The 21,227-nt window shown below is 42.8% G+C and overlaps 1 protein-coding gene across 3 annotated transcripts; it reads right to left on the reverse strand.

Moving 5' to 3' along the window:
* Positions 1–3,311: 3,311 nt before the first annotated feature.
* On the reverse strand, positions 3,312–19,815 carry LOC119897698 (ataxin-1-like). 3 transcript variants are annotated; one of them, XM_038711590.1, is made up of 4 exons: positions 19,465–19,815; positions 14,689–14,827; positions 7,841–9,891; positions 3,312–6,684 (listed from the first exon to the last, which is right to left on the reverse strand). In XM_038711590.1, exons 3-4 carry the CDS (start codon positions 9,644–9,646, stop codon positions 5,992–5,994), a joined length of 2,499 nt encoding a protein of 832 aa, XP_038567518.1. In that variant the 5' UTR covers positions 9,647–9,891; positions 14,689–14,827; positions 19,465–19,815; the 3' UTR covers positions 3,312–5,991. The 3 variants fall into 3 exon arrangements, with proteins under 3 accessions (XP_038567518.1, XP_038567519.1, XP_038567517.1); XM_038711591.1 differs by lacking the exon at positions 14,689–14,827; XM_038711589.1 differs by lacking the exons at positions 14,689–14,827; positions 19,465–19,815 and adding an exon at positions 13,681–14,072.
* Between the last annotated feature and the right edge of the window lie 1,412 nt (positions 19,816–21,227).

Genomic DNA, 21,227 nt, shown 5'->3' on the forward strand with positions numbered 1-21,227 from the left:
GGTTTACCTTCCAACGAGACAATGACCCTAAGCACACCGCTAAAATAACGAAGGAGTGGCTTCACAACAACTCCGTGGCTGTTGAATGGCCCAGCCAGAGCCCTGACTTAAACCCAACGGAGCATCTCTGGAGAGACCTGAAAATGGCTGTCCACCAACGTTTACCATCCAACCTGACAGAACTGGAGAGGATCTGCAAGGAGGAATGGCAGAGGATACCCAAATCCAGATGTGAAAAACTTGTTGCATCTTTCCCAAAACGACTCATGGCTGTATTAGATCAAAAGGGTGCTTCTACTAAATACTGAGCAAAGGGTCTGAATACTTATGACCATGTGATATTTCAGTTTTTCTTTTTTAATAAATTTGCAAAAATTTCTACATTTCTGTTTTTCTGTCAAGATGGGGTGCTGAGTGTACATTACTGAGAAATAAAATGAACTTTTTTGATTTTTGGAAAATGGCTGCAATGAAACAGTGAAAAATTTAAAGGGGTCTGAATACTTTCCGTACCCACTGTATAGTAGCTTTGTGCCCAGACCAGGTTAATTATTTCACCTATCATCCCAGAAGTCAAACTTTTGTGCATTTTCCTATGTTTTGTAATCATATAACACATTTACACTGTCCTGGTTACATTACCTTTTAAAAACTCTTATTTCCAACCCCAAAGTGTTTCGCATATGCAGAGCATAGTTTTAACCTAGTTTTCGAGGCTGATGTCTCCACCTGAGAGGAAGCACTTCTGCTCCCCCTGGTGTTGCAATGTAGAAATAAGACTGCATGACCTGAGAGAGACGTGCAGCAGGACAGGGACCTCTGGTGGTAATGATAGGATGGAGACATTTTTGAATGTCACTGAGCAATGAGTGGAGTTAACAGCTTCAAACTGATACAATTTACTACTGATTCTAATTTCAAAGCATTTGAGTTTTTTATGTACTGTGGTTATATTAATGTGACTGTTAAAAAGTGCACAACCATTTGTGAATGAGTTTCCATGGAGCAACATGCTAGCAGCAAGTTTTCTTTTGGCAGAAATTTGTTGTGTAACCTGTTGAGATATTGTTAATTTACTGCTCTTTATAACACCTGCCAATGTAAATGATTACAATGAACTGAATTGCACTGATATGCAGTGACCATACAGGAGGCAATACATGCATCTGTTCCAAAATACAACAAGAATGTACATTTTTAAAAGTATTATCTGTATATCAGATCCCCAAGTATTCAAATCTAGAGCAGGTCCAAGGTCAAAATTGTGCAACACATAGCAACATTGAGCTTTCTTGGGACATGAAAATGTAGTTCAGACTGTTGCAGATATTACATTAGTCTTCGATATTTCCATAATTGCATCATTTGTCATTTACGAGTTATTAAACTGCAAATTATATCATTCTTCATAAGCAGCACTTTGAAACACAAAGCAAATAATTTACATGTGATCCATTCTTCACATCAATTGAAGGCCCATGTGCTTGTTCTCAACATAATCTGAGGCATACTAAACACATTCAGGCCACGACCCTTTTGCTGAAGCAGTTCAGCAATATGTCAAAATTATATTGCTTGTACAGGAAACTCTCTGTTTCGATTATGCTGAGCTGAACACTGAAATGTTAACCAATAAAAAAGGAGTGGCCATTCAGAGCCATTTTTTACTATTTTTAATTGCTCTGGGGGTTTTATCAAAGGAGATACAATGTCCAGAGAAGTTATATTGTATGTTTCAGAGGAAAGTGATCACGATATAAAAGCAAATAAGGAAAGATACATCTTAAGGCAATACTATACTAATACTATACTAATATAACCCATTAAAAACAACACAGACAACATTCAGAAATAAAAAATCTTCAATTTGGTTTAAATGCATGACTCTCCAAGTGACTATGTAAACGGATATTCCCTAAAGGAAATGGCTATTCATGATGTATATACTATATAAAAGTATATAAATGCAAAACAGCAAGGGTTATTTTACAGCAAGAAATTCTCCAAATAGTCCCTGGTCTTGTCATGGCTGGTATTCAGAATATAAAAGTTTCTTGTGGCAAATATCAAAGCAGCACAGCAGAGGTGAAGATATTATCAGGCATATCTGTGGAAACATTTATCACAGTCACACAGCTAACAAACCACATACTGCCAAACACACACTTTGTCTTTGTCACCCAAAAACAGACATGCTGCGTTTTTCTTTAGACTCTTTTATTTCTTTGAATATATTTGATCAAATGTGAAATAAAACATTTGAAGTAAAGATTTAACAGTTTCTGACTAGCAAACCTCAACACCACCAAAATAAGGAAACATTATTGATACTTACTACATACTGTACGTAGGACATACTGTGTCTTAGCTGAGATTTATCCATAAAACAGACCCACAGACCCAAGTTACAAAATATTTTTTAAAGTCCCCCATAGCTCCCATAATTTCCTGGTTTTTTGAGCTGGTGCAAAAGAAAATATCTTAGGTGAAGGAATATGTCAAATACATGTGATGATGTATTTAGAAATTAAACTTCACTTTAAAGTTCTGTACACGGGGATCAGTGTGTATCCTCTCCACTGGCAACAAGGTCATACCAAAATTATAATGGAAGACTTTGGCTATTTACAAATCACTGAGATGCTGTACTGTTAGTGTACAATTTCTCTCAGACATGCTGTACATTACTTCTGTGTATTATTTAGACTGAAACACCCCCCAACCCCCATATGACAAAGTGCAATTCCATAGATCACCACAAGGCAGCGCTTTTACATCATACTGAACATTATTTTGAAAGGCTCTGTTCCTACACACCTGTGGTCCAACCTCACAGTGTACTTATTTCGCTTGATTAGGCCTCTTCTCAGAACTGTAAGGGTGTGTACAGGCTGATTGATTAACAACTCCTCCTTGATGCCCCTGTTGGGGCAGCACAGCTCTTCCCAGCTTCAACCTGAACTGAGGTCTAATTAGCCAAAGTGTGGGTGAGCAGGGTCTTTACAGAAATATTTCGACATTTTGGGAAATGCGCTTTTGGCAAAACTTAGATGACAAGATTCATACCACTCTCGTGTTTCTGAGTGGTATCAATCATCTCACCTAACTCTCAGCAAAAAAAGCAAATATGCGTATTTCTCAAAAATACAATAAAATAAAATAATTATTTTAAGCATTAATCTTACATGTCATAGATTTGCCTGTGTCATAACGTAATTTCAGGTCTGTATTTGAAAAATAACAATTTCTTAAAGAAGAAATACAAACACAGGCCAGGCTCCCATAGAAAGAAAATGGCTACAAAGACAAACTGATGAAACAGTACCTCTACTTTTTAACAGTGAAAAATACAATACCACATTGTTTTGGAGAAGAACAGTCACTGGGCAGTGTTTAGCCTGAGCAGTCAAACACAAACAGAAGAGAACAGTCTGGGTTTACAATAAACACCTTTCAAGAATTATAAAAGGTTAATGGCTATTATGATAAACCGCAGTTCAAATTCACACACACTGTAGTGTAGTAAGCGTGCAAGTCAAATTGATTTCTGAGGCGGCCAGATTATGTAGACGTTCCCAAAGAACTGTAGCACATTCATGAACATTAGAGCAATACCTGAACTGACAAAAACGACCATTTGATATTGGTGAGTTAATGGAATGATTGAAGAAAGAGGCGCTGTGGCACATACAGTACATAGGTTACATAAGGGTAAGAATATCTATACACACACACTGTACACTCTCAAGGATACAATTTACTGTACATGATGAACACCAGCTGGCTAGTTAACTCTACAAATCTCTCTTTCTTTCTCTGTATATTAGCTCTCTCTGTCATCAAAAATAAAGCTGAGATAGTTTGCCCGATGTGTGTTTACATTCCCTGCCCCGGTCTATAAGGTTTTTCTCTCAATGATAAACCTGTAGGACGTGATGTGGTGAAAAACAGTCAGTTGATTATTCTCATTATATCAAACAGCTGAGGAACGGGGGACACCACCACCACTGTCGCTTGATGCTTCATCAAAGTGCTGCTGCTCAGAACGCACACATCCACATACACCCCACACACACTGTCTGTTTACACACACATACAGATACACACTGTTCCTGAGTATGAACTGTAGGATATTTATTTTGGCTCTTTTCTAAGAAAGAAATGTACTCTGATCTAAGAGAAAGAAAGCTGTTTTAATCAAAAGAGCAGTACGCTGATGTAATAGGTATGGACTTATGAAAGGCATACCATAATTGAGGAAAACAGGTTTTAATGGCAAAACCCTAAAAGCCATGTGCTGTTTTGAACTAGGTACATATATCTAAGGCCATAGTCTTCTGTCAAGAAAGCAAATAGCATAGGGGCTGGTACAAATTTCCATCAGTAAATAAATATTACATCACTTTTTTTCATATGGTATGTTTGCATTTTAAGTTGCTTTAATCAATATTTTTATATCAACAATGGGTCAGATGTGTAATGTGAAATTATTACCCAGCTCTGCCGAGCATGTTAGCATCCTTCAGCTCACTGTTTTGGTTTTATGGCCAGCAACTTTCACTCACCGTTCAATTTCAGGCGCAGCAGGCAGTTGTTTCAGTGAAAAAGCTTTGGTAAACCCACTATAAACTACCTGCCCGGCACCAAACTGCAAACAGACAATGTTAGCAATTAGGCTGGAGAACATGATGGAGAATTTAGCAATTTAAAGGCCAGATGTTCCTCTCAGGTGTTGGTCAAGTCCAAAAACAGAGCTAAAAGTGGGATGAACTGGACTTGCATTCAACAGACCGCCTGAAACATGACACCAAATGGATGTTAATGTTTCTCTGTGTCTGCTGGACGTGAAAGTTTGCCATATCAAATCTAAAAGGTTAGTGTTTTGTTTAGTTTGCTGCGCTGCCCCAACTATGATTTATATTGTAGAATGAGAAGTAAGTCCATACATAAATTGGCTAAAAGCTCATTAATTTTTGGATTGATAGAAATGTGATAGAAATACCGTACTTTCCCCCTCAGTTTAATAGCTGCTCATAGCAGCCAGGGTTAAAGACAGACATTAGGAAAGGAAGGAAGACAAAAGAATACTTTGGGAAAAAAAAGTATAACGGTGAATTTGACTGGGGAACTATATCAGAGGGATGCACCCATGTTCGATGCTGTCACCCACATACTGCAAAAGCAATGGTATCAAATTCTCAGCATACTCCACTGGTGTAGCATGCACCATATGGATGACTTCATTAGTTAGTTTCGAGGACAAATTCAGTGATTTACATTCAGGTTGTATTGACAACTGAGCTCTCAGCTACACCCACACAGATCATGTGCTCCGTCTGACAGCCACACAGAAAAACACAAGCAAACTCAGGCACATACACATAGAGACAAGTGGCACAAGGCCACCTGCAGTAGCAAACACACATCTGTAATGATACGAAAAAAAGAGTCAGAAAATATAGATACGCAAGGCAGCATAGATCCCATCCATGACGATTGAGCCTTGTCATTGAAACTACAAAGGTTTCTCTTTGACTCCAACCACTCATAAACGTCACTACAAACCAAATAAACGGTGAAGCAGACAAGATGAGAGGCTAAACATGCTTATCCATTTTCTGCACGCTGACATCTGGGACTGTGCTTGTTCATGTGATAAGAGGAATGGTTGACTGGTCTTCATCCAACAGGTTTAAGCCACGTGACAAAGGAGATCCAGCTTATCATATGTGAGACGTAAGTCGAATGTCTCTCAGGCGACATTCACGCTGCATTCATTGTTGCTTTCAGCATTGATTGCACTGATCTCGTGTGTGATACCACTTATGAAGGTGCTCTACTATACTTCATCGTTGATATCAGACTTGTGTGAAAGAAAAGGAAACGTGAATAGTGTGTAAACTCAGATTATATTACAGTAGTCTGGATGGAGAAAAGAGAGGGGACAAACACAAAGTAAACCACATGTAATCAAAATTCCTTTAAGTTCTCTCAACAGTCTACTCTTTTGTTCAAGCACCTTTCACTCCCAGCACTGGAGTGCCCCTCTATGCAGATTTTAACCTCCTGAGGGATGAAGGAGGGTTTGGGCAGAGTCAAAGGAGGCTCCTCCTCAGCCCTCTCAGTCTGGTCTCGCTCTGGAGCTGACCAGCGTCTCTTGCGGCCTGTGGGTCTCTCTGGATCACCACATTGTATTTTGGTAAGAGCAGGAATGTCTGTTTTCACTGCTTCCTGTCTTACTTCTCCAGTCCCCGAGACTGTCAGCACTGGTCCAGCGCCATAGATCCCCTCCCCTTGTCCTGTAACTAGTCCCAATCCCGGTGGTAACTCTAGCCCTGGTCCTGGGCCAGTTACCTGCTCCCTCTCTAGCCTGTCTGCACTGGAAGCCTTCATGAGGAGGCCGCTGTTACTGCCTGCAGCGTTTGGACTCATACTGTTTCTTACAGTGGCATCCACACTGTGGATGTCAGAGGGGTGACCGGTCTTCAGCTTGGTCCCACAAGCCTGGCTGTCTGTCACTGAGCCGTTCCTCAAGCCGCGGAGGGTCAGCGACACGCATACATCACCCACACACAGCTTAGCACAGGACAGCTCAAACAGCTGGGTGGTCCGGTCTGGGCAGCAGGACGACCAGCCCTGGCCAAATACAAAGAAGGGATACTCCACCAGCACCTCCACACACACCTGGAGATGAGCACATGCACCATAGACACAGTTAGCTTTTAACCAGTACAAACTAGGTTTTATATTATTTTGTTGCCATATGTTTTTATTTGTAAATAACAAGCCTTTGGCCTTTTTCACAGAAGACATTTTGATGTATCACAGTAGGAAATCCCAGATGTAAAAGATAAAATTACTGATCCAATTAGTTGCTTCAGTTTCAGTGTCCTGGTTTTGTGCATGCTGGCTCACTGTCATGACTTACACCGATACTTAATGGAGTGAAGTCACTGTTAATGTAACTATTTTCACCTGTGCTCCTACTGTGTTGACAAGTCAAAATGTTGTGAAAAGGCCTTTTGTAAAGTGTATTTTAGAGCAAGAGCAGTAAATCAACACAGCTGATAACTACAATCAGAACAGCTGTATATGTAAATAAATTACAAGATATTGCAGCACAGAAATGCCACATATTTTTGTTAAATTATTTCCCCATTTGTCCATCAGAGAGCACTGACAAATATATTTTCCATGAAAAATAACCTTGTCAGTAAATTGTCCCGCTCAGTACAAATTTGTTCAGAACAGATTAAATGGATCAAAAATGTTTGTTTATGTTATGTAGTCAAATTAAAATGTCGATGCCTAAAGAATCCAGTATCAGTCGAGATCTGTAGCCCTTTATAAACATGGTTCATTTATCAGTAAAAGTAATGGCTTTTGATCTTTCAAAGCTAAGTTCTGCATAATTTAATGTTATTTTGGCATCTCATACACGAGAGGGAGCTGTGTTGGAACTGCTGGAGAAAAATGGTAGGTTGGAAAATTATTATATGAATGAAAAAGAGTGTTTTCATTTCTCTCAGTTCTGCATCAGAGATGGATTTCAAAGCTTTGTAGCTGAGGGCTTAATTGATGACCATAGTGAGCACAAGGGGAGATCGACAGTGCTTATAACTAGTGGATTCCTGGATGCATTTTCTCATAAATGTCATTGCCTTTAGATAGAACAAATAATTCTGGTGGCTATTTATTTATGTGCGCATTGCTATCTGCCACAGTGGCTCTTTGATACCATCACTGGGGGGCGCCAAAGGTTCAAAATTCTATACGTAGTGGCTTTAAAAATGAAACTAGTTATTAATCATACAAGAATGATGAATGAGGAATAACTTACCTGGGCTTTGAGCTCTCCCACAGAAAACTGTATGACCACAGCATTAGGACTTTGCCCACTGTCAATACGCTCAACAGTGCTGGAGTCAATCTTCAGCTCACTGCTAATTTCCGCACTCTGGATGAAGTCCTCAGTCTTGAGGTCCTCCACACGCTTCAGCTCCCCATCAGCCAGCTGGATGATGGAGCCTCGCATGAAGAACGGAGGAAGCGCCACAGGGGAAGAGGAAGAGGAGACAGTGGGGGAGGCTTGAATAGAAACAGGTGCAGGAGTGGGGACACTAGCAGGAGTTGGGGAGGGAGCTGACACCACTGTAGGACCCGGGATTGAGGGCAGGACCGGCAGCGCTGGTGCCTGTGCGACGGCAGGGGGTGGCTGATTTCCATCTGACCCAAGCGCCTCACACTTTGACAGGGCTGTGGCCAGATAGGCATGCGGCATGGCGGTGGATATTTGAGGGGTAGTGGTGGCAGTCATGGCGTTGACAGAACGACTAACCTCAATTTCTGTGCTGTTACTAGTGCCACTGACTGGGATGAGGAGGGACTGGCCACTCGGGATGACCAAGTGCTGAGGCAGTGCTGCGTGGTAGCTGACAGCGTGCTGATTTGCACTGGTGATATAGCCAATGATGGGTGGCTGTGTGGAGGAATACAGACTGGCTGGCAGCTCCTCGGAGGCAAGAGTGGTCTGGATGACTGTGTGAGGAGCAACAGACTTCACCACCTCTGAGGACGAGAGGGAGGTGAAAGAGGAGGATCTGGACACTGGTTTCCCCAAACAGATGCCTCCTTTCTCAGTCTGGACTAACGAGATCTTATTTGAGCCAGCTTCACGTTCCGCTCCATGGTTGGGCTGGGCCACAAGCACCAAGGACGTCTGGAGTCCTGCAGGGTTTTGGCCATAGTCTGCAGGCAGGAGGATATGTCTGGCCTCATAGCTGTGGATCTGCTGATGGTTTGCTGGGTGACTGGGAGTTTTAGTCTGTTTGACCATCTCAAATTCCCCATTCAACATGCCCTTAGCATGCCCCTCTGGTTTCTTTCCCAGTGAACCATCTGCATACTGAACCACCAGCTGGGAGGGAGTGAGGGTAAGCGTTTGAGGCAGGACGGCGGTGTGAGGATGGAGCTGGAGGTGGGCCGTCTGTGAAGTGACCGTGTTTCCGCTGACAGTCAGAGGTGTTCTGCTGTCCAGATGGATGTACTGGCTGGTGACGTGGGGAGAGCTTGGAAGTGACACAGGAGCCAGTTCTGAGGGAGAGAGGCCTATTTGAAACTGCTGCTGCTCACCTTTGGTGTTGGGGGAGATGAGGGCAGTGGTGTAACCATCCAGGTGGGGACGCTGTCCTATGGCAGAGCTGTTAGGTGCAGAGCCAGCATTAGTGGAGATGATGTGGGAGGAGATGTAGCCAGCATACGGCCCAGAGCTGATGAACTGAACGTTGGGTCCCAGCTGAGCAAACTGGATAGTCCCGGCCTGCTGGGGGAGGGCTGTGGGGTAAACTGCAGGCAGAGAGGCCAAGGGCACCGCAGACAGAGGAGTGGCCGAGGAGGGGATAGAGGTGGAAGGAGAAGAGGAAGTGGAGGAAATGATGGGACATCTCGGGCTGTCAGCGTCCCTGGATTTGCAGCGTTCACTGGCTACGCTTGCCAGCCATGCTAGGTTCTCCGTGTGGGGACTGTCAGTAACCACTGCAGCTGGAGGTGTTGCTGTGGTGACTGCCACTGGCCTCTGCTCTAGAGCCAGGATCTCACGCTTCTTAGGAGGCAGGCATCCATTACTCCGCTCCTGGTTGGATTTCATTGTGACAGACTGGTTTTAATATTCCCGGGTAGTACTTCTAAGTTCTTTTGGGTCTCTCTTTCGCTCTCTCCTCCACTCGATGGTTGTGTGCCGCGTGGCTCTGGCTCTCTTTGCGTTCACTGGTAGACAGCTCCAGGTCTCAGACCAGAGAAGATGGAGTCACTCCAGCTCACAAAATGAGCTCCACAGACTTCATGAGGAATCATCTCTGACTGATCCACCTCTTCCACGGTGTCGCCAGGAATCTGATGGCAGAGAGAAGCTCAAATCAGACACTCAGGTAAGATAAAATAAAATTCAAAAGTCCATATCATATGATTTTAAAGCTCTGTAGGAGCACTTCTGACTGTTGGCTATATAAATAAACTTGACTTGACGTTCTCATTAGTCTTAATTGCGCTGCAGAGCTAGCTCAGTAAGCACAGCCTGTGTTGATGAACCAAATTCCTACAGGGCTTCAAATGCAAAACAGCAAGCATCAAAATACTTCACTCTTAAAAATGTCCCTATTTTCATGTGTCAAGGTGTCGTTCTTTGTTTTGCCACAAGGTGGTTCCTGATATAACTACTGCATCTGATATACATTTGTCTAACGCACTTGAACACAAACTTGTAGGCGATTCTGTGACCATGATGCTCAACCTCTTAAGATTCCCATAGAGTATCTACACGGACTAATCTGTCAAAACTCAACCAGGCTTTCCGTGATAAATGATGTATGACACACCAGGAAAGTACAGTTCAATGTTTTGTCACCATTTACATAATGTGGGAAAGGCTCTTTCATGTTTTCAACACCAGGTAAGAGTTTCCTGAACTCCAGTGTTTGTGTGTCTGGGTGTGTGCACACTCATGTGTACAGGGTAAGTGTATATGCGTAGCTGTTGGCTGTTATCTTGCTCCAGGCTCTAGGGTAAGAAAGCAGAGCAGAGTGAAAGGATAACAGCACAGAGTAACAGCCTCAGCAGAGCTTATGCTTTTGTCTTTGTTTTAACACTCTGCCTTGGCTTGTGTTGAGTCAGTGGGGCTACTGTAAATATAACATCCACCTCCAGACAGGAACTCTGGGTCAGTGGGCACATCAGAAAAAAATGAAGTGAAAACAATATGGACTGAAATTTGATTATGGAACATTTTGCAAGAAGGGTGAATGGGCCTTTGTTGCCATCACTGTAGTGCTTCAAAATATTTTAACAATGGCTTTCCACTGTACCCGGTTTGAGTGGTGTTTCAAAGTTGAAGGGAATACAAAGTGGACAACAAACAATTAATGCACTCTTTACATGAGTACACGAAACAAGTTCTTTATTCTCAGCTAGAAATGGGGAGGTTACTGGAACTAGTACTTATAATGTGGGTTAATGAGAGGTAAGTCAACAAGCCACAGCAGCAGCTAGCCAGTATCAATATTTGACCGCAGGACTACCCCAATATCCAGTCCCATATACTGTAGATTCTTATACATATGCATGCTCACACAAGAGGACACTGTAGTATGCATCCATTAATTCAACAATATCAACATGCAGCCTTTTGTTTCGCATGAGATCTTTTTTTCCAGTTTCAGATTGACTGTTCTTTCCTGCAGGCTTATCTGTGGGTCAATGCACAGGACTCTGAGTTGTTCATTAGCCAGAGGCACCACAGAGATGGAGTGTGTGACACACACTCACACATCCATCCATTTGTTTTTCTCCCCCTACATTCCATTCAGAAGAGCTGGGCTATTTGACAGTGCTGAATTGTATTTTCATATTACAGAGGAGGTTCACTATAGCAGGCAGCAACACACGTTACATAAAGCCAGGGGGGACAGAAGGCGACCTTGGTCAGTTTCCATTTAGATGCATCCACCTCTAATGCTGGCACTGACAAGGTCACTGCATCCGAAAGCAGCGGAAACCTCCGTGCAATTCAAATAACCATGCAGCCTGGTAGATCCACCAGATGTAACAAAGAAGGCGAGCAGCAGAGCTGGAGAGGAACACAAACAGAACGAGGAGAATGAGGGGGAGCAGAGGGAGAAACAGCAATGTAAGATGACAGAACTGTGTAGAAGGAGGAAAGGGCGTACGAGGGGAGGAGTGAGACGAGAAAGAAGATTAGGGATGAGAAATAGGGAGAGAGAATGGGGAATGGGGAGAAGACAGAGTGCTGCCTCTCCTGACCCACATTGAGCAGCGCCTGCAGCATCAGAGCGCCATAGCCCCCACCTCGCTGAGAGATCCCCGCTCAGCAACACAGCCGTCGCTACAGCCTGAGCTACACTGTGCACCATCGCTCAGTGGCAACAACCCCACCTAAACAACACCGTGTCAACACTGTAATGACATCACATCTAAAGCACAAGAAATTCCAATGATCACAGCAGCACGGGAAGACAAAGCCAGCATGCTGTGATTTCCAAATATCACAAAAACACATCATTACTGTCAACAGACCCAATATACAACAGGATGCTCTTAAAAGGTGTCTGTGTACACAGCATTCTGTGCACATGGTCCCACACACACACACACACACACACACACACACACACACACACACACACACACACACACACACACACACACACACACACACACACACAGCTCAGCAGCCAAAAGCCACTCTAGATTTTCCAGCGTCAGCCTATTATTAGAACACTGACACCAACAAACATACGGCCTTTGTGATACTATGGAGAACAAAGGCGAGCTTTCAAGACATGACTGTGACACCGAGCCAGACAGCACGGGAGCCCTGAGTCAGTCCCCTGGCCCAGTCACCTCTGAGACATGTATGGAGGGATGACAACAGAGGCGGGGGGGGGGGGGGGGGGGGGGGACAGGCCACTCTCTGTTCCACTCATCACACTGATGCTTTTCAGCTCAGAGTGATAGAGCCAGCCTTGCATGTGATCCTCTTTCATACTCCCACGTAAAAAGCTGCACAAATAAGAGAAATAGCTGTGTGTGGCGGCGTTTCTGCCATCACTGTGCTCGCAGGAGAGGAGATGTTTTCATTCAACGTCCTCTCTGTTGTCTCCAGGTGAGAGGCCCCCCAGCAACGTTGCATCTCCTCTCTTACACAGCAGTCGCCAGCTCTCCTCCAGTGCCCCCGCCTCCACTTCTTCTCCCTGAGTCTTCTCTCATGCTCCCAGACCCACTATTTACTCCTCGCATTGATCCACTGCTTCATAGCCATATCTTATTTCTCTGCAGCAGGATGATGCAGGGAGGAAATAGAAAGGCAACAAAATTATTTAGTGACAGTGTTCCAAGATGTTGCTTCTTTGTAAAAGATTCATGCAAAAAGTTAATGCAATGATCCTAAGGTGTTAAACCTGTTGTCAATACTGCTATACATCATGTTCCACCTGCAAGACCAGTCATAGATACACAGTGAATGTCGCGTACAGCAAATGGCTATATATAGAAAACAAAAACATCATTATCAATCTGAGCTCTGGCATGAAACAGAGAGGGAGGTACTGTGGAAGACAATATGTACGTGCGTGTATGTGTGATTCGCTGCATATAAATAGGACCTCCCCTCAAGCCCCTTACAAACATAGCGGCTTTAACCACAGAGCAGATCAATACAGCGTAATGCTTTTTTCTAATACCCAAAAAAGCCATTTTACTGCCCCTTCTCTGTAGATCCAGAGTGCCTATGCCTTTAAGAGGCGGACCTACCGTGTGGCAGTCTAAAGCAGACAGTAAGAACAGGCAGTGGGTTCCGGCTGTTTGTCTTCACAATGACTCCAGAGTTCTGCATCACTGCTCAACACACACCAATCACACAGTATACAAGCAGAGATGTGTATGCAGGCGTCCCCCCAGCGAGCACCTCTACACCCAAACAGGGTCAATGCTGATGAATCCTACAACTGTGACTCTGGACAAATGCTGTGGCTGTAGCCTCCGGGGGCTTTCGAATGACAGTAAGAGCACATGAGTGTAGTAGCAGGGCATAAAATACTACTGTGCCACAAATCAAGAAGAAAAGAGACAACCCCCCCTCCTCCGGTTAGAGTACTAAGAATAGCTCACCAGTCTCTCCACAGCCACTGCTTGCAGAGCATGTCCAAGGATTCTTCCTGCCTCTCAGTGTGTGTGTGTGTATGTCTGTGCGTATTTGTGTTGGGAGACGTGTTTCCTAGGACTCGTCTTCCTGAATCTCTCCTTTGTGCCGCTATCCTCTCCTGAAGCCTCTGCTGTAGCAGCTCCAGCTCTGACTTCCTTTCTGGACTCTCCGGTTCGGAGGCTACGCTGCCCCTGCAACGGGTTGACGGTAAAAGAAGTTCCCCACTGCTGAAGCTAACACCAAGTCCTGCATTCAAGGCTGCTCCAACGTGTGTTATGCAAGGCCACCAGACCGCCAGCTCTCTCTCTGCCTGGCTGCTTTTCTCTCTCTCTCGCTCTCTCTCTGCCTCTTTCCCTTTCCCTCTCTACCTCCCTCCTCTTTCTTTCTCTCTCTCAGTACTCCACTGACACAGCTCCTCCTCCAGCCAGCCTCATCAGCCGCATCAGGTATTCATTCAAAAAAAACACACTCTACTTGGCTTAGCGCCCAGACTACGCTCACACAGAGAGTGAAGGAGGGGGAGGGAGCAACAGACGGAGGGGGAGGGAGGGAGAAAGAGCTGGAGATTCAGAAAGGCTTTGCTCAGACAGACATACTGCATGACTGTGAATTGTGGGATATTCACATTGCCATATACATGCAGAGACACTAACACATATGCACAAACACAAACCGACAGGGGATTAATTTGTTCAGTGTGTTAGCACAAAGCTGTTTTAATGCACTGTTTCATTCTTGTTCATTTTCATGTGCATTTTCCCCTGTAGAGACAAATCTCCTCCTAATCTGCCCTGCGAGCTGCCCTACAATTATAGCCTCTATTCAGCTGCAAAGTGACTCAGAGTAACCTGCCACCCTCCCAGGGCTCCCCAGGCCTCCCCCATTTCTTCCCCAGAGATATTTCCTTTCGTGCAGGCAGGCAGCGCTGATAAACACCCTGCCACCCAGCTACTTGGCAATAGGGCTCTCCTCACCCCAGGGCCTCCTTCTTATCCTCTACAGCACACAGCAGAGAGAGCCAGGCTACAGACAGGCGCTTCACCACCAAGCCAGCCAGCTATCTGCTCCTCTACAGGCAGGACAAGCAGGGTGTCCCTCCACCTAGATTGCAGACTGGGGAAAACACAGATAATGCAACAAGAGGTTTAATGTGGATAGCTATGGGTAATAAAAACAATAACAATTACTGAAACATAGAGAACATTACAACCACAAGATGGCCCATACTTGAAAAGCAGTGTGACTGGATCCACCAAATAAAAGTACAATCAGTTATAAACATCAATTACAGTATATACACAATGTGACAGCTTCATTAAGGAGCAGTCCAATGATGACACAGATCTAATATCAACAGGTAAATTATTCCAATCTACTGGGGCTTTAAACATAAATTGTTTTCTAATCACAAGGGACAGAGAAATAGGGCAGAGCAGAGTACCGAACTTATAAATCTGAAGTAAAGGGAACACGATACTGTTACTATTGGCAACATTCAAATGAAAACATGTTAAAACCACTGAGTGCGTCTTCTAAAAATGTAGAGATGGCCTTTTAAGTGCATCATACAATGTACAGTGATGAGTGAGAAAAGGACATCCAAGGACAAATCTGCAAAGTCTTTTATATGCTGCCTTAAGCCAGACAAGGTCTGATTTCACACCGATTTGATAGACAACATCACAATAGTCAAAAATTAAATTTTTTTAACCTTACTGTACTGTATGTTAGAGCTGCAACGATTAGTCGAATAATCGATTAGGCTAGTCCAGTCGTCAACTGATCGCCAACTATTTCGATAATCGATAAATTGCTTTTTTAAAGAAAAAAAAAGTCAAAATTCTCTGATTTAAGCTTCTGAAATGTAAGTATTTTCTGGTTTCTTTCTTCCTCTATGGCAGTAAACTATATATATATAGAATATATTTGGGTTGTGGACAAAAGAAGACATTTGAGGACGTCACCTTGGGCTTTGGGACACAACTAATCAATTAATCGAGAAAATAATCGACAGATTAACATAATGAAAATAATTGTTAGCTGCATCCCTTCTGTATGTCTTTCTACCTACAAGAGATTGTGGCTCACTGTACAATCAAGGTCAGAATCAAGGTCAGCAGGTTAGTTTAAAGAGGTGGTATTGTGCTTTTTGGCCTTTTCCCTCTCCTTTATTGAGTTATATCTCTTTTTTGTGTTTGCAATGTGAAAAAGCCCAAAGTCCAGCCCAAAGGGAGTTCCCATCTCCCACAGAAAGGACTGCTCTGAACCGCTTGAAAACAGCTCGTTGTAGTCCAGCCGTTTCCCTTCCTTCCCTGTGACGTCACAAGAAAATCGCGTCATAAAGCTTGCCATGCGGGTAGGCATTCCCTCAAACCAAGCTGGTCTGAGCTGAGGCCCTTTGATTTTAGTTAAGCCCCTTTTCCACTGCACAGTTCCAGCTCGACTTGGCTCGACTCGCCTTTGTTTGGTTGTCCATTGTAGAAATGTTGTACCTGCTTCCAGGTACTTCTTTACGTATCACCTCACCTCCGTCGAGGTTCCAAGCGAGCTGAGGGATACTAAAACGTAATGTGAAAACACAACAGACTGCTGATTGGTCAGAGAGAAAATTCACTATTCACTGCATCATCATTGCGTGCACCGGAGGCCAGTAACAGAAAGTTTTATATTTTACAGTTTTCGTATGGAATTTCATCACTAAATCCACTTCTGAGAAGTTTTGAGGTGAGAAATCAGCTGTGTAGATTTCGAATATTGACAGTTTTACGAGAAGTGACGGCGGAACAAAAATGTGCTTGAATATTTTCGGAGTTGAGGAGCTCCGCAAGTGGCTGTGGGGGAAGCCTGTGCCAACCCGCGGGAGGAGCGTGTGAGGCCGGCCAGCCGCCCGCTCACAGAGCCCTCTGCTCCCGCCGTCACACAGACCGCTGCAGCAACAATGGCAGAGGAAAACACAGCTGGAAGGTTTTCATACCGCTTATCTGTCTTTACATTCTGAGGAATGTTGAAATGTTGGAACTTAAAAAAGAGAAAGCTGTGTACGTACTATCTCTGGGCACTATCTGCAATGGAAAATGGAGCAGGGCCGAGTAGAGTCGAGTCTATCGATTGGCGCTATGGTAGCATTTTTCAGCAAGGCAGCATAGATCGTCATAACACCGGCAACAGTTCAACGTTTAGTCCTAAAAGACGATGCAACTCCGACTCTGTTTGGGCCTGGAAATTCACATTCACAACCTGTAAGTATGCTTTATTGGTTGTGAATTATATTTAAAATAAACACGGCAATGTAACTTCACAGATGTTATAACTATAATGCTAATGTTACACCTGATGTGGAAGCTACTGAGCAAACGTTCAAATTGTTCGGCCAATTTTTATGTAGAATTTAGTTGAAATATGGTGATTTTTGTAGTGGTTTATGGTAAGATGTGGAACAATGATGTTGTGTGGTTGTGGACTTGTGAGTAACTTACACCATCTGCTAGGTTACAGTCGCAGTCTGAAATAGCTTTGATTTGGGTCACACTACCTTGTTTCTTACGACCCGCCCTTTTCTGCTTCTGATTGGCTAGTAGTCCTACCTGGGAACTGCGCATGTGCAACTCCCAACAAAGATTTTGTACAAGTAAGATGCATCACTCTGAAATTATGGTGTTTTTTGAAAATTAAACCATGTAATCCTGTTCTGGTACAACCCCTAATTAAGATTTTGAACCTGAAAATGAGCATAATACCACCTCTTTAAATAAGCTTTCCTGTGAGAATTCACAAATTCAGCTGGAGTTGCATGCAGCAAAATGCTCACTGACTGTACAGAGCGGATCAACAGTGAGGCAGCATGAAGACACAACTGTCAAATCTGTCTTGCTGTTTGTTGCTCGATCAAAGACTTCACCTGCATTTCTGCAAAGGGATAATGCTGAAGATTAGGGCCCGCAACATACAGCGTAATTCTTCCCAATATACAGTGTACTTATTTATACTAATGGTGTACCAGAACAGCATATACTGATATCTACATGTACTGCAGGTACATGTGAACAAGATGTGAAGTTAGGAAATAAGAAGTTAGTTCACCATTAAAAGAGACACGCTTAGTTTGAAAGTTTGTTGAAAATAAATTTAAGTTTTGATTTTGTGGAATAACTCTCAATAAAGCTCTCCAATGACTGTGGTGTGACTGTCATTAACTGTTCATGACAGTAATACAGTGACAGGACATACAACTGATCATCATCTACACCTGTCCCAGCTGTTAAATGGACACTCCTTGCTTTCAGTTCAGGTGTTTTACTGAGCAACCTCATCATTACTGTACACCATTACAATGGTGAAAAGCACCCTGTGTAACAACAGTGTCAATCCACATAAACTTCCACCACTTAAAGCTGCTGAAGTCCCCTGTAAGTACATAGACAGTAACATATAAGCTATAGGCCTACAGTATGTTTCTGACAATACTATTTCCCTGGACCTCTGTTTGTTTCAAAGTAAAAGCACAAATGTACCTCATACTTAAGAGAAGAATTGTGTTGTCCATTACCGGAAAGACAGATCAGGAATATTAAATCTTTGTTCACAGCTTTTCAGATACTATATTGGAAGCTAACTATAGTGGTTTAACCTACCTGACAGATGGTTTTGCTGGCCTTGTTGCATGTGCTCTTTAAGTCTGAGCGCACACAACTAAAGGCTATGCTACCAGTGTTACATTCCTCAGTGTGGCGTATGCATGATGAGTGGGAGTGCCCCAAACCATAAAAAGATCTCTGTCATCTTACAAATATAAACTCTGAAAGCTGATGATGCTCTGGATAAGAGTAGTAGTAGTATAAAGTGGGTAATATTAGTAATGGTAGTAGTACTCTACCTCACCATCTCAACAAATCAACACTGTATTATACTTACATTCTTCAATTTTTAAACTCCCAGATGTCTCTACATCCTGCCTCTCAGTGCTCTCTCTCTTACTCACACACTCCTAAACAGCAGCCCTCAGTGGAAAACACAATGACAAATCAAGTGAACTCCGGTTGCTGCAGGTTGTAACACTGCTTGACCTTTTCCACAAAGCAAAACACAAGTTCTATTTTAAGTTCTAGGGGAACATTTTCAACCACAACCTCCTCACAAATCTGAAGAGGCGACTCATATTACCTTGAGACAGTTCAGTGTCCAGCAAATAATTATCCAAAATACCATTACCTCCATTCTGCTCTGCATCCTCACCATACACTAGCTGGAGCTAAGTGAGCCTCCTCTGCTGCAGCAGACATGTCCAGACATGTAACACTGGTATTAAGACACACACAGGAGGCCAGGGAAGCATGTATGATGCAAACAGTCACATATGGGAAATACCAAGATGTTTCCCATGGTGTGCTATTGTCTACATTAATGAACTCATTCATAGTGTTTTCCAAAAACTTGTTCAATACTTTGCTAAAATACTGCAGTTTGGGTCAGTTATACTTATAGGTTAAAACAGTGGTAGAAGTACTCATATTGTTTTAAGCAACAATACCACACCATACTAATTCTAGTAATATAGTAGTATCATTACAAGTATCAAAGGTAAAATTAGTCATTACATACTAACTGCAGACAGATGTGTGGGTAATGTTATGTAAGGTCTTTAATCTATAACAATGCATTTTATAAGTTGATCATGTTTGGTAAGTAAAATAAAAGTGACATGTAACTATAGCTGTTATTTAAATGTATTAGAGTATAATACGGTAACTTACTTGAGTAAATGTACTTTTCACCACTGCATTAGGAATAATCAGCGGCATAGCACAAAAATCTTCATTTCATGCACCGAACGATTAATCAATTAATTTATGAAAATAATGGTTAGTTGTTAGTTATAAAAGAAAACCAATCCACCAAATCTGATCCACTTTCTGAGGCTGCTTCTGAAACTGAAGGCAATGCGGCATAATTTCTCAGCAAGCTAACTTAATATTAGCTTGCTAGCCATGTCACCATTGTGAAACACTGCCAGCAAGCTGTATTGATATTTTCCCTGTGATTGCTTTCTCCCTCTGTCTTTCTTTTCTCTTTTGGTTGCCTGACTTTCCTTTATTAAATGACAGAATTCGTTTCAAAGCTAACCTGAAGTCCTCCTCAGCGCTAGCATCAGCGAAGTTACCGCGTTTGAAGACCAACTACATTTGTAAGGAGTGGACTATACCATGGTGCACCTGTTAGATGGGGGACACCTATGAAGGTATTTTTGTGTATTTTGATGTAAGCAGAAAAAAATGTTTTGAGAGAATATTTATTGCACTGCAATCAAAAATCAAGTTTGTAATTAAAAATAAACTTGAATTTTGATTGCAGTGCGATAAATATTCCCTCAAATATATTTCTTGCATTAAAAAGACACAAAAATACCTTCATAGACACCTGAGAGGTTTTAATCGGATTTTAGAAACTTGAAATAGTCTGTCAAACTATGTTTATTCAGCCAACAATTATTCACTCATAATGCTAACAAAGCAAAAATTTATTCAAAATTACAGATAAAAACAAAATTTTAATTTCATTTTTGGGAGCCCTCCCCATGTTGGTTGTAGTTCCACTAGTCCCCTCAGAAACATAACTAACCAAACTACCTGTAGTCTAACCATGTGAAAAGGAATAACAAAGCTTGAAGAACTATAAAAATAAAAAAAAAGTGTTGGAGCAAAGTTTAGGTAGTGTAGGTGAGCAGCCAATGGGAAATACTATGCATTAGTAATAAAGAGGATGGAAAGTGGAGTGTGGGTGGTTGGATAGAGGGCATCTGGTATCAGAGCGGGAGGCAAATAACCCTGGCTTGGTCCTGTCTGAGAGCAAGACCTGTCTCTGTTGTGGTTCGCTGGAGTTGGGAAGGAACAACATGCACGCTGCACACTATGTGGGGAGAATGTGAAAGCGCTTGCTGCCATGGCAACAAGGCAGCTCCACAGTCTCCACTCCCCATTAAGAAAGATGGGTGGCAACGTGGCTGTAGCTCAATGGTGGTGTAGCATGACACGCTGAAAGAGCCTATTGAAAGCCAGTGAATTCAGCAGTTAATGAAAAGAGCAAAAGGACAGCAAATCCGCCAGGCAGGTGATACTGACCTCACCTCTCTGTTTGGGTGCATTCATTTGTGAGAAATGTGTGAATATTTGCCTACATCTACTCAGTTTCACCATTTTGATCAGCAGGTAGCCTATAGTAGTCTACACTGTAGTAAAATCTGTGAGAGATTGCCATTGAATCCCAGATTCAGTTACAATTGAGCAATTGTTGAGTGCTACTAAGAGTTCAAGTGACCTTGAGTCCTCAGATTAAATGTCTAAAGATGAAAATGAAAGACAGGTTAGCAAGGGGATGAAGCTTTGAAAACCAACAAATGTTGTCCTGGTTCTTAACAAGGTAAAGAAAACAGTGTCCTTTTTATTTCAGGGCCAAGGTCCTACATTCAGTCCAGGAAATGGTTATCTACAAAAGCCTGTAGAAAATGGGCTGTGATGTA

The sequence above is a fragment of the Micropterus salmoides genome, unplaced genomic scaffold, assembly GCF_014851395.1.
Source record: "Micropterus salmoides isolate LMB-PRFRI ecotype aquatic unplaced genomic scaffold, ASM1485139v1 Ms_hic_scaffold_11, whole genome shotgun sequence".
NCBI lineage: Eukaryota > Metazoa > Chordata > Actinopteri > Centrarchiformes > Centrarchidae > Micropterus > Micropterus salmoides.